This window comes from Eurytemora carolleeae, unplaced genomic scaffold, assembly GCF_000591075.1.
Source record: "Eurytemora carolleeae unplaced genomic scaffold, Eaff_2.0 scaffold1633, whole genome shotgun sequence".
NCBI classification, from domain to species: domain Eukaryota; kingdom Metazoa; phylum Arthropoda; class Copepoda; order Calanoida; family Temoridae; genus Eurytemora; species Eurytemora carolleeae.
In genome coordinates this window covers 37026-51129 of record NW_019397759.1, presented here as the reverse complement: position 1 = coordinate 51129, position 14104 = coordinate 37026, and the positions used below count along the sequence as shown (strand labels likewise).

At 31.0% G+C, this 14104-nt stretch overlaps 1 protein-coding gene across 3 annotated transcripts; it reads left to right on the top strand.

The window, feature by feature from the left end:
* Positions 1–1107: 1107 nt before the first annotated feature.
* Positions 1108–13656, top strand: LOC111715808 (uncharacterized). Of its 3 annotated transcripts, none has more exons than XM_023491185.1 (8): positions 1108–1174; positions 2605–2670; positions 3530–3596; positions 6249–6304; positions 7388–7453; positions 8214–8300; positions 11889–11985; positions 13502–13656. In XM_023491185.1, exons 2-7 carry the CDS (start codon positions 2606–2608, stop codon positions 11965–11967), a joined length of 420 nt encoding a protein of 139 aa, XP_023346953.1. In that variant the 5' UTR covers positions 1108–1174; position 2605; the 3' UTR covers positions 11968–11985; positions 13502–13656. The 3 variants fall into 3 exon arrangements, with proteins under 3 accessions (XP_023346953.1, XP_023346954.1, XP_023346952.1); XM_023491184.1 differs by lacking the exon at positions 1108–1174 and adding an exon at positions 1442–1642; XM_023491186.1 differs by lacking the exons at positions 1108–1174; positions 8214–8300 and adding an exon at positions 1424–1642.
* Positions 13657–14104: the final 448 nt, after the last annotated feature.

Genomic DNA, 14104 nt, shown 5'->3' with positions numbered 1-14104 from the left:
TCTGTAANTTTCCCCCCCCCCCCCCTCCTCCTGCTGCGCGCATATTTCGGTATGCTTTAACAAAGAAAGATTTGATGGTTCAATAATAATAAACAGAACTATAAATAGTGATGCAATGATTATTCTCTGCCTTGATATATCTAGCTCTCATTCACTACAGTTTATTTTTGTAATTTGCACACTATACTACAGAACTGCAAAATCCTTTAACTTTTGCAAAATAATGTTTTGCAATATTTTAACAATTATATCCCGACCGATTTATTTACGTTATCACCAAAAATATAAAACAATTTCGGGCACCCTACTATATGGCTAGTTTATACACTTTTCATTCAACTAGAAACTTAAGACAGGGTAACGTTATAAAACCAAGCTTTGAAAACTGGGTTTTATGAATTTTGTAGATACTTAAATTTGTGTCAACATGCATTTAATTGGTCAAATTGGTGAATTCAGTTGGTTTCCGTCGTTTTCTAAAAAGTAGAGATGTGCAATTACTTATTATTATAAAAATTGATGATTAAATTAAAATGATAAAACTTTAAATAGATAAATGAGGAAATCTCATTCTCACTGATCATTGGTACAACTTCGTGACCTCGTAGCTCCTCTAGCTTATGGTTACATAAAAGAAATTTCAAACACTATCGTTCGTCTCAATATAAACATAGGATAGTCTGATTTTAGCTATATTTTCATGAAACAATAATCACAAATAACCCTAGCTAGTGCTGCCATTTTTAAGAGCAAAAATGACAGACCCATTTTAGAAATGACACGATCAGGGCTATTTTGTGAAAAATATTGATAAAATCAAGTTATCCACAAAGAATGCCGCAAACTGTTTCTAAGTTCACTAAAGACGACTCTAATTATATTATTTCTGTATTATATTTCAATCTTACGTGCAATGTACTTTAGTTTGACGTGGGAAAATATGTTAAACGAAACTCGGTTTAGTTTCCTGCTCTGGGTTTCGTTGAACGAAACTCAGTTTAGTTTCCTGCCCTGGGTCCTCCTATAGCTGACCGGCTAGGAGCCAGGTTAAATTAACGTCATGTTGCCATTTAAAGAAATTTCAAGGGATCCTTCAGTGCAGTTTCTTTTAAGCCTCCTTTCCTTTAGAGGCTGATATCAGTTTGCACCCATCCTCCAGTCATAGAGGCCTTAGGTATATTTATATATGTAAATGCTGAAAATATAGACAGGGTAAACAATAAAATCAGTGTTAATCAAATCAAATAAATCAAATCAAATTTTTTGTGAAAAATATTGATAAAATCAAGTTATCCACAAAGAATGCCGCAAACTGTTTCTAAGTTCACTAAAGACGACTCTAATTATATTATTTCTGTATTATATTTCAATCTTACGTGCAATGTAATTTAGTTTGACGTGGGAAAATATGTTAAACGAAACTCGGTTTAGTTTCCTGCTCTGGGTTTCGTTGAACGAAACTCAGTTTAGTTTCCTGCCCTGGGTCCTCCTATAGCTGACCGGCTAGGAGCCAGGTTAAATTAACGTCATGTTGCCATTTAAAGAAATTTCAAGGGATCCTTCAGTGCAGTTTCTTTTAAGCCTCCTTTCCTTTAGAGGCTGATATCAGTTTGCACCCATCCTCCAGTCATAGAGGCCTTAGGTATATTTATATATGTAAATGCTGAAAATATAGACAGGGTAAACAATAAAATCAGTGTTAATCAAATCAAATAAATCAAATCAAATAAAATCAAATCAAATCAAATTAAATCAAAGATAAAGGGATCAAAATTTTTAGTTTGTGGCAAATACTCAATTCCTTTGCAAAGAAAAAAACAATTCAGGAACATGAAGAATTAAATCCACAAACTTTAAACTAAACTTAAATTAATTTTATGTTTCCAGCGCCCGCAATTTATAAGCTTCGGCTCGGGTCGTAATTTCTTAGGCTCGACTTAATAAGTTAGGCCGATATCGGTTGGTTTTAGTGAAGAATAAGGCTCAATGTTGAGTCTTATTCTCGCCATGCAACTTTAATCCGAAAGCCCCAAGCCGTAAATAAGGCCCAACGGCAGCTGAGACCTGAATCGTATTTTCCCGAATTTTTTAAATCGTGGGCTCTGTGAATCTAATATTTTAATAAAAGTATAAATTATGACAATATTGCTATAATTTATCCGACAATTGCATAATGGTTTTTGTTGTAATTGTCTCAGTCGTATGCTGGTATGCTATATAAAGCACTTTGTATATTCAATAGATAAATAATAGAACAGTTGCAATATCTAAGATTCAAAATAATTCATGTAGAAGATTTCTTTTTTATATCGGCTTGCAAAGTTAAAGATATATAAAGTATATATGTAAAAAGCATCTTTACTTTTTACATTTTCTTTATGTATGTTAAGTGTCTGAACCCCTTTTTTCCATAATAGCTTTGCTCTGATCAAAAATGTATGTTCTTTGAAAAAATGTTTAAAGATAGTAATTGGCTGAAACTTCACATAGGTGACTAGGCTAAAAATATTTTTGGAAATTCAATTGACAAGGCCGGGTACTTAAACTAAAATTGCATCTTCATACTACTGCAAGTAAATAACGATACTTAAAATAAATTTCCAGAATGCGTTATGAGATATCATCACGCTATGCTCGTTCTTGTAGCCCACAATCATTCTCTTATTCAAGGTTAAAGTTTACAATTTATAAACATGTACTGTACTGTGCTGTACTGTACTGTACCGTACTGTACTGTACCGTACTGTACTTTACCGTACTGTAATTTACCGTACTGTACTGTACCGTACCGTACTTTCATGTACTGTACTGTACTGTACCGTACTGTACTGTACTGTACTATACTGTACTGTACTGTACTGTACNGATATTTTTATTTTAGTTTTAAATTGACATAATGCAGACGTTTCCTTTTAATGTAAACTGCTAAACTTATTTTCCCAAAAAGTAAACTCAATCTTTCCCATAAATTGGCTTATTTTTGAAAACATTTTGAACATTAAACATGATGCATCATAACATACTCTTAAAGATCAATGGACGCCCATAACCCAAAATTTGCACTATTTAACGAGAAAATTGCAAATTGCAAATCTGTAACGCCCAGGTAATGTCAGTTATTTTTTTTTGATTATTTCATCTTTTCTTATTTATTAGACTACCCAAAACAATTTGTCTCGGTACCAGCAGTTTATAAACTGAACACACAACTAAATGATCTTTAATAAACTTCTTAAATTTCTTAAAGGTATGATCTTCCGCGTGATGCGGCAGAATTTCTTAATTACAATGGCCTAAATTAATCATTTAATAACGTAACAATTGCCGGAAGACTCAAATACACTGACATAAAAAAACCGTAAGGTTGTGGCTCATGGCTGCTGGAAGACAAAAAAGATAATATGTGGCATGGAAGGGGAAAAAATTGTGGCTTATGGCCGTTTGCCTTCCCCCTCTCATATAACCAACTCATATACCTAACAGTCTTCCAAGAGTAATAACTAATTAAATTAACTTTATCTATATCTAGCTTACGACGGGAGTCCCTTTCTGAGCATGTGGACAGTCTGATTGCTAGATCTAGGATACATGATCAGGTATATCTAATCTAATAATTTATTTTTCCGTTGAAAATATGACAGGTTGTTCATAAAAATTACATATTTATTAATTTATTAATAAACCCTATGAGATACAGAGTGAGCATTAAAAAAATAGTGTCTTTATCAAAAGGTGTTTAACATAAATTACTACATGCCTTTACAAGATTTTAAATTGTGCACTTACTTTTTGTATCTTAAAACTCGACAAAGTACTGAATATATTTATATGTAGATACTAGATAGGCATTTGGTATTTGATCAAAATTCTTTATAATTCTTAAAGCGCAAGAAATTTGCCAGGACAACTGAATGTCTTTCTTTACCACTGAGAATGAGACACACACAGCTAATCAAATTGTGCGTCACATTTCAAGATTTGGCGTGTTGCAATGCTTTGGGCTTGGTTTTCCTTTTTTTCTGATATCTTATATCATTTACCATTAAAAACTGTAAATCTAGACAGCGTTTATTAGAGACACCCTTCAAGATTAAAGAATATGTGTGTATCCTGCAGAAATACACGAAAGATCAATTCTATTTATAATTTACTCAGAATTCCACCCATCTCTAGAAAACATGAACTCGAAAACAAAATATCAGGCTTAAACTATGTCTACAGGAAAAATAGGCAATAAAATAAGACGTTTTTCTTTGATCCATGCAAGCAGTTTTAATTTCACACATGTACAGATCGTTTTGTTATAATTTTTCAATTTATTTTACATTTTTACACTGTCAAGAAGTGGTTTAAAATTTTGACTAAACAAAACGTGAGGTTCGGATCTCAGCATGGGGGGTTCCGAATAGAAATTTTGTAGTCACGGAATACTTTTTTAAAACTACCTAATTATTCGGAATAAAATATTTGGGGCTCATTGCCGTAACCCATCCCTCCCTCGGTCACACAAAGTCGTATATATTAATTATAGTTTTCATCAACTAAAGGGAATCTCAGTTTTTAAAAAGTTTATCCGGCCATGCTTGTTCATTTATCCCTATCACGGTTGGGGGGGGGGGGNACATTAATAGACATTAAAGGGACTGTAATTTCAAATATGAAATATTCCTAAATTTATAAACATTAAGAGACATTAAAGGGACTGTAATTTCAAATATGAAATATTCCTAAATTTATAAACATTAAGAGACATTAAAGGGACTGTAATTTCAAATATGAAATATTCCTAAATTTATAAACATTAAGAGACATTAAAGGGACTGTAATTTCAAATATGAAATATTCCTAAATTTATAAACATTAAGAGACATTAAAGGGACTGTAATTTCAAATATGAAATATTCCTAAATTTATAAACATTAAGAGACATTAAAGGGACTGTAATTTCAAATATGAAATATTCCTAAATTTATAAACATTAAGAGACATTAAAGGGACTGTAATTTCAAATATGAAATATTCCTAAATTTATAAACATTAAGAGACATTAAAGGGACTGTAATTTCAAATATGAAATATTCCTAAATTTATAAACATTAAGAGACATTAAAGGGACTGTAATTTCAAATATGAAATATTCCTAAATTTATAAACATTAAGAGACATTAAAGGGACTGTAATTTCAAATATGAAATATTCCTAAATTTATAAACATTAAGAGACATTAAAGGGACTGTAATTTCAAATATGAAATATTCCTAAATTTATAAACATTAAGAGACATTAAAGGGACTGTAATTTCAAATATGAAATATTCCTAAATTTATAAACATTAAGAGACATTAAAGGGACTGTAATTTCAAATATGAAATATTCCTAAATTTATAAACATTAAGAGACATTAAAGGGACTGTAATTTCAAATATGAAATATTCCTAAATTTATAAACATTAAGAGACATTAAAGGGACTGTAATTTCAAATATGAAATATTCCTAAATTTATAAACATTAAGAGACATTAAAGGGACTGTAATTTCAAATATGAAATATTCCTAAATTTATAAACATTAAGAGTATTAAAGGGAATTCAATGATCAGTTAAGGGTTTAAAGGGTACCTTTGTAAATCGGGTATTTCTCTTTATTGTGGAGGGTCACAATTAAAACGACGCTTACTATCCCTTTAAAAAAGCCTTTTATTGTTAAAATTATAGAAAATAGCTTTTAAAAATTCTTAGAAGCTTAGAAACATGTTGAATCTATTGTCAGTGAGTCTTCATTTTCAACCCAATCTTTTATAAATATTAACTTGTTGCATAATGTAATTTCAAATATAAATATTCCTAAACTTATAAACAGAGTCATTAAAGGAACTGTAATTTCAAATATAAAATACTCCTAATTTTATAAACATTAAGAGACATTAGAGGGACTGTAATTTCAAATATAAATATTTCTAAACTTATAAACATTTAGAGACATTAAAGGGACTGTAATTTCATGGATAAAATATTCCTAAACTAAAAAATTCTTAGAAGCTTAGAAACTTATTGAATTTATTGTCAGTGAGTCTTCATTTTCAACCCAACTTTTTTATTAAATATTAACTTATTCCATAAACTGTCTTGACCGGGCCGACTGCCTTTGATTTAACCTCTTTCTAAAACATTTATTCATTTGTGTCTTTGTTATATATACATTTTATAACATGGTACGTTTTTAATTGAATTGTGAATGACTATATTTAGATCCGAGCCAGCAGCCTTGAACCCTTCTCTGATATTGCAGAATTACCAACTATTAGGTATAAAGTGTATCTTATTGTTGACCCAGGGGGGGGACGCGACGATCATTTCCCCACTTTAAATCTTTCTTTCTTTCTTGCTTATATATTAATTTTCCATTAATTTTCAATTACTATTTGCCACCTGTTCTGTTCCTTATAATTATACCTAATAATTGTAGAAATCCTAAAAAGAATCGCTAAAAAAAATTTCATCTCAAAGGGAGTGTAAACATAATTTTAAGTGACACTTCCATGCATAGATGACAATGGCCGATTTACCCGGTACCCTTGAAACTTTTATCTGATCAATAATATGGAAGATATTGTCTCTTTTGTAGAGAATTAAAAATAATCGGTTTTCAAAACTGTAAACATATTTATATCTAATTCATACGGACAAAGCTTTTCAGGTGTACCATTGTGAATCGGATATTGACATCTTTGCACTCAGGTTCACTGAAAATTACCCTAATAGTCAATATGGTTATTGTATTGAAAATAAAACGAATATAATAATGTTTTAGCGTTAGCAGGTTTTAAGTTTCAGCCTATTGATGCATTATGGTTAATTTTATCATCCTAATATAATTCTACCAGAGCTATAAACTTTAGAATTGTAAATACCGAGATCAATGCTTGATCTTCTCTTTTTGTTAATCTCAAGATAAATATATTCTTAAGTTTATATCCGCAAAAGTGTAAATATCTTAACCAATCGAGTGGCGTTTGGAGAAACCGGAACAGCCAATCAGAGAAGCCAGGAAATTTGAAATTTTGCGCGCCATTTACTGAGTGGTTTCTCATACAAGGATGAGAAAGGAAAATATAAAGTAATCAATTTGCTATAGATGTCTCTTGTTTCAATTGTTCGTAGAGGTACAAAGTTGTCTCCTACGAGCAATTAAGGCAGGAGGTTTCTACCTCCCAGCTCATCTATATTTATATATTATCTTTGCTATCATATCTTAAACAAACTACGGATATACAAAAAGAGAGAAAAGAGAGGATTACAAATTAGATTAAGCAATCGAGATTAAAGGTATCAAATTCTAAAGTTTTGAGCTCATATTTTAGAATAATTTTGTTTGAAATCTTGTTTAGAACATCAACGATAGTTTGCACTCCGTTGTCTCCTTGGAATAAAACTGGAGAGTTCTACTACCCGAGGTATAACCTTTTTTTCTTATTTTTTTACATTTTTTTACATTTGCTCCAGTTTAATTCATTTATTTCAGTTTTTTTAACAGTTTTTCTAGATTTGAAAAATTCTTTTTTTAAACAGTTTTTCCAGCTCTAACCAGTATTTTTTAAAGTTTTAATTCGATCTTTGCCAAGTTTTGCCAATTTTGTTTTTACCAGTTTTTTGCAAGTTTTTTTATTACAAATTTGTATTCCTCTTTTTATTAACTTTTAACATTTTTTCTTCTTGTTTTAAAAGTTTTTATAGTTTATAATGTTTTCACCAGTTTTAACCCTAGCCCCTTGTGTTTAAATTCCCTAAAATCATGTATTTAGATACCTAAAACCTTGTGTTTATATTCCTTAAAACCTTGTGTTTATAACCTGAAACCTAAGTTATGTTTAGGTATGAAACCTTGTGTTTAGGTACCCAGAAACCTTGTGTTTAGGTATCCTGAAACCTTGTGTTTAGGTATCCTGGAACCTTGTGTTTAGGTATCCTGAAACCTTGTGTTTAGGTATACTGAAACCTTGTGTTTAGGTACCCAGAAACCTTGTGTTTAGGTATCCTGAAACCTTGTGTTTAGGTATTCTGAAACCTTGTGTTTAGGTATCCTAAAACCTTGTGTTTAGGTATCCTGAAACCTTGTGTTTAGGTATCCTGAAACCTTGTGTTTAGGTATCCTGAATCCTTGTGTTTAGGTATCCTGAAACCTTGTGTTTAGGTACCCAGAAACCTTGTGTTTAGGTATCCTGAAAGCTGGAGGGGTACTGCAGCCACGACACCTCTAAGAGGAGATTATTATTATTGGAGTAACCCTGCTAGATATTACAGGTTTATCAAGTTTTAACAATAAAAAACTATATATTTTTTACTAGACTATCAGGGCGTTTTGCACTTTTTTGTCCTTTCATAAGTTTAGCTTTAAAATCTTATTTTCAAGCACCATTGTGAATCTGAAATTTGCGTTTTAGATCAGACTTTTTGATGGATTTCCAAAAAAATTTAAAATTCAATATTTTTTCTTGGCAAAAGATGTATTAAAATATGGTATAAGTAACAAAAGATATAAATAACATAAGTTATAATCAAAAAATATATAGAAGGGAATAGTAACAAAAGATTTGAATTATGATTTTAAGATTAATGAGCAAATTTTTCATACTAATTTTCTTATTTTATACTATTTACCTTCTACCCTTCCCACCCTCCCTCTCTCGCTCATTGTCCAAAAAGAAAACTGATTTTTAAGCCCACAATTGTACAGTTAATCAACTTAATACATTATACATCTGTATTCAGATTGGAATATCAACTATATACATTATACAGTGGTATTCAGATTGGAATATCAACTCAATACATTATACATCTGAATTTAGATTAGAATATCAACTCAATACATTATAAATCTGTATTTAGATTGGAATATCAACTCAATACATTATACATCTGAATTTAGATTGAAATATCAACACAATACATTATACATCTGTATTCAGATTGGAATATCAACTAAATACATTATACATCTGTATTCAGATTGGAATCAACTCAATACATTATAAATCTGTATTCAGATTGGAATATCAACTCAATACATTATACATCTGAATTTAGATTGAAATATCAACTCAATACATTATTCATCTGTATTCAGATTGGAATATCAACTAAATACATTATACATCTGTATTCAGATTGGAATATCAACTAAATACATTATACAGCGGTATTCAGACTGGAATATTACCAGAGTAAATGTATTATTATTATTAATTCTTTGCCAACTAATTGGCCATGTGCTAAAGGTATATAAGGCTGGGGCAAGATTCACTGTGATCTAGACAACTCTAAAACTTAGTCATCAAAATTTGTAGACAGCTTCAACAGTGTACTATTTACCTTCTACCCTTCCCACCCTCCCTCTCTCGCTCATTGTCCAAAAAGAAAACTGATTTTCAAGCCCACAATTGTACAGTTAATCAACTCAATACATTGTACATCTGTGTTCAGATTGGAATATTACCAGAGTAAATGTATTATTATTATTAATTCTTTGCCAACTAATTGGCCATGTGCTGAAGGTATATAAGGCTGGGGCAGGGTTCACTGTGATCTAGACAACTCTAAAACTTAGTCATCAAAATTTTTAGACAGCTTCAACAGTGTGGCATCTTTTTGTAGCTCTAATCATATTTATTAACGCGAATGTTTCTTGAAAGGAGTAATTGGCAAAATACTGCTTGATTTTTGTGTACGAGCTTGCACATCTTGGTTTGCAGTAGGTTCTGAACTGATGAACCAACAGTCTGATTTTCTGACAATGCAGAGCACTAGATCTTCTTCCACTGTTCTCTGCCTTATCATTTCCAACAGAATTAGACGAAAAGATTCGAACTGTTTCACTCTTTCCAGATATTGGGCTTCGCTTCGAATATTGAGTTCCAAGGCCTAGAACATATTAAGGATGATTATATTAAAAACTGAATGTTTTGAGTAAAAATTGAATATTACCTATTCCAACTCTCTAGAGTCTTGTGTGGTCACTCTGACATCCTGAATTGCTGTGAACTGATTCCAAACAGTAATGACCAATGGGGAAGAGTGAAGGTCTAAAGGTGGCAGGACGACCAGCTCTGTCCAACACTTTCTTCCCAACCCAAGTATAAAAAATTTGTCCAATGCCTCTTCTCCAAGTACCTATTCCTCATTCTTAGTAAACGTTTAAAGGCTGTAAAGTATGTATAAGTTAAGTATTGTTCATAAAAGTATGTATAAGTTAAGTATTGTTCATAAAAGTATGCTTACATAGTTTGAGCTTTCTTGATCTTGTTTCTCAATGACAGAATCTAGTATATGTTAATCGTAGAAACTGGTTACTTCATCCTCAACCAAGTGAATATATTTTGTGCACCTGTTCATTGAACATTAGATCCACATTGTAAAATGTCTGTAAGCCTTCTGTCAAGTGGCCATATATGGCTTTTCTTATAGTAGTATCAGGGACTACAACCTCTATGGTATTCATTATGCCATTTTAAAAATTACAGACAGCAGTAGAAAAACAGGGTTGGTCAACCTTTTCTTTTTTCAAGGGCTAATAACTTTTCATATGTTAAATGCTTTTATCAGAAAGCAAAGCAAAAACATATGGAAGACCCTGGCCATGCCTAAGAAACATTTTACCGACTTTATGTGCGATGGCGAAGTTGTCGGGTAAATCATTCTGGACTATATATATTTGCCATCGGTTTGTTGGAAAATAAATGTTTGCAGGGCGCCAGTCTCAGGCTGCGCCATCACTACATACACTTGTAAAGGATACATTTGTCTATCTTATAAACAATTTTAAAATATAAATATTTTACCTGTGAGAAAGAAATAGGTGCAGTTTTAAGTGTTCCCTTTATCTAACAACCAACTAGAATATGTTCTTAAGATTTATGCACCATTCTGGATTATAAATATCATCATTCCTGTCAGCTCATTTTAATCAGTCCACCCTTTGTAAATGAGGAACTCTCCTCTGCCATCGATTTTACTAAATTACTCAGTTAGGTCTTCATTTAGTTTACTGAATTCTTTTGGAAGCTTGAGTGTATAGGGTTGGTTTTCTTATTTTCTCTCCACACCGCCATCTTGAGAACTCCTTTAGAACTCATACTATTTACCAGATTTTCACCATGCTCTCAAACTGCAGGCAATCACGCTAGTGGCTCTCATTTCCTTGACCTTGGTCAGTCTTTTAATCAAATCTCTTTCATGTGGTTATTCATAAAATTTTCCCTTGAAAAAGAATTGATTTTTTGGCATAAACTCTAATTTTCTAACCCCAATATCTACGCAATATCTATCGCAGACCTTTGATATTTCTAACTATCAATTTAAGACATAGTCTAAGTTTGAAATATCAAAAGATTACATCATCAGGTTGCATCAGTTTGAAATATCAAAGGATTACATCATCAGGTTGCATCAGTTTGAAATATCAAAGGATTACATCATCAGGTTGCATCAGTTTGGGGCAAAAACTCGGCTCCTTTTTCAAATAATGACTAGGAGTTCGCTTGTACAGTTGCAACCAGAAAACATAGAATTATTGGCTTCTTCTCCTTTCTTTCTTTCAATCCAGTTTATTTACTACAAAAGGGTTTCTAATTTGTATATTTATTTATATAACTGTTATAGTGGTCAGAAAATTTTAAGAGTTCGGAACTTTTGTATGGATATTGATAATCTTGAATGCTTGATCTCGATAAACTAGATTGGCACTTTTGAATTTGATCCTAAATTAAAGTTGTTCCTTCAGGATATCGAAGAGGAATGAAATTAATCCGTACACAGGTTTGAACAAGATGGATATCAATGTTTGATCACAAAATTTACAAATCAATGTTTTAATGTTCATTGTATGTTTAGATACAGAGATTTCTATCCTCGGCATTTCTACTATCCAAGCAGAAGATACTATCCTTCATCTTATATACTATCCAGATAGATAGATAGATAAATATAGGTACACTTTATACTATCCAGATAGATAGATAGATAAATATAGGTACACTGTATACTATCCAGATAGATAGATAGATAGATTTACACGTAAAAAAGAAAACTGTTAATTAATGGCTTTTAATTCTTTCCATGTAGATACATCCATACTGTTTGAAAGCTTACAGTTAAATGCTAAATGAGCCATACATCTAAAGAATTTATCAAATGTCGTCTTGACAATTTTTCAATGGGTTTTATGCTGTTTTACGTACATCTCAGTATTCGCGAAAATAAATAAATAGCCATGAATATGCGGGAACAGTTTTAAAGGGCTCCATAAAATCATTTAATTAAAAAACTAAATATCTTCAACATTCCATCAGCAGAAAGTAAAGAATACGACATAAGATAAGATAAGATAAGATAAGATAAGATAAAGTTTATTGCTAAAATACATGTGTCTGTGTACAGAACGAGTTTACAATTACAAATTTATGATTACATTAACAGTACAAGAATAAAGCAAATGATAACAAACATTTTAATTAAATAGATTTAAAGAGAAGTATTAGAGATCAGGGTGCGATTTTATCTTATGCAAAATAGTTTATACATTGATTAGAATAACTAGAGTTTAAAGTTATTTTATGACATGTACGCAACAAATATCAAAGCATATTAAAACATACCTATTAGTTTTACATGAATAGCAATTCGGTTTATAACACATTGTAATGTAATTTTCAAAAAGAGAATTTAGTAGTCTATTTTTAAATATACTTAGAGAGTTGCTCCTTTTTAAGTCAAGAGCCAGGTAATTCCACATCTTCAGAAGAGAGCTTGAATGTAAATACTGTAATATTATAATATACTTGCTGAATTCTTTAGCGCCCAACTTTATGAAGCGGTTGGATAACATTTGTCGCGTATGGCTATTTATTTATCTTTACAAAAAAATTTTTTTTGAAAACTTTCATTCCCAAAAAAAACTTTAACTCTCAATACAGAACTTTGGATAATGTTTCAGTAAACAACACATATCCCTGTAAAACTTCTTGCAAAAAAACTTAGCTTAGGAAAATACGACTGTCAGCTTCAAATTGAAATTTAAGGCGACATCATATAAATTCTTCCGATGTATTTATATTATGAGTTTAACTGTAGATAGATAGATAAATTTTAGGTGTACACTATATAGATAGTTAAATAGATAAATATAGGTACATTTTATGCTACAGTGGTCTGCGTTCATATCAATATAATGAAGACAACTTTTCAATTTTAGTTTTGATTTAAATACATTTTATACTACTTAGATAGATAAATAGGTACAATCCAAACTTATATTTATTTATCGCAGGATTTTAAATTTTTCTGAATTTTTCTAATTCAACGACAAAACTTTTTTAATTTGGATTTCCTCTTCTTCTTGGAGTTGAAGGAGTTCAACCACTTCTTACTATTCATAAAATCTGAACTCTGAAAATAATTTTTTAAAAAAATGACAATACTTTATCAAACTAAATAATTTATTATAGGATTAAGTTGTGGTGTATACCTCCTTTGAAATACGAGAGGTGTAAAGGTCTTTAAGATTATGTAATATTAAAAACCATTTCTATTTCGACAATATTGATTAACCCAGTTAACTAATGTATTTGTATTTATACAAATAAAATAATATTTTGTAAAATATCTTTTTAAATGCGACACCAATTACGGAGTTGTCCACTCACTGCAGTGATCTAAAGGTTGCAAGCACTAATGCAAAAATATAGAAGAATTCTGTCACTTTCTTCTTGATAACTCAAGCAAAAAACAAGTGCTTTATGGTTCTAAAAAGTATATGTCTAGTGCTACAAAAAAAAGCTTTGAGTTTATGAGATAAAATCAAGGCGTTGTGACACATCAAAGTCAACCCAGTCAACCCAGTTTGATGCAACCTTTCAGAGCAGTCTGGATCTTACGAACCCAGCAAATGAAAATAACCTGTTTAAAGAAACAAAAAGATGCAGATATAATTCATATTTGATCATAAAAAGTTTTCAATGGTACCGTTGTAAATCAGACATTGCCATCTTTGCATAGAGGGTCATAGTCCCTTTAATCTGATTTAGTATTTAGCAAGTAAGTAATTATTT

Coding starts and splice junctions, on each gene's coding strand:
- LOC111715808 (XM_023491185.1), top strand. CDS start 2,606: ATGCGTTATGAGATATCATCACGCTATGCTCGTTCTTGTAGCCCACAA. Junction 3,597..6,248: donor GATCTAGGATACATGATCAG/GTATATCTAATC, acceptor GACTATATTTAG/ATCCGAGCCAGCAGCCTTGA. Junction 7,454..8,213: donor GGAGAGTTCTACTACCCGAG/GTATAACCTTTT, acceptor CCTTGTGTTTAG/GTATCCTGAAAGCTGGAGGG.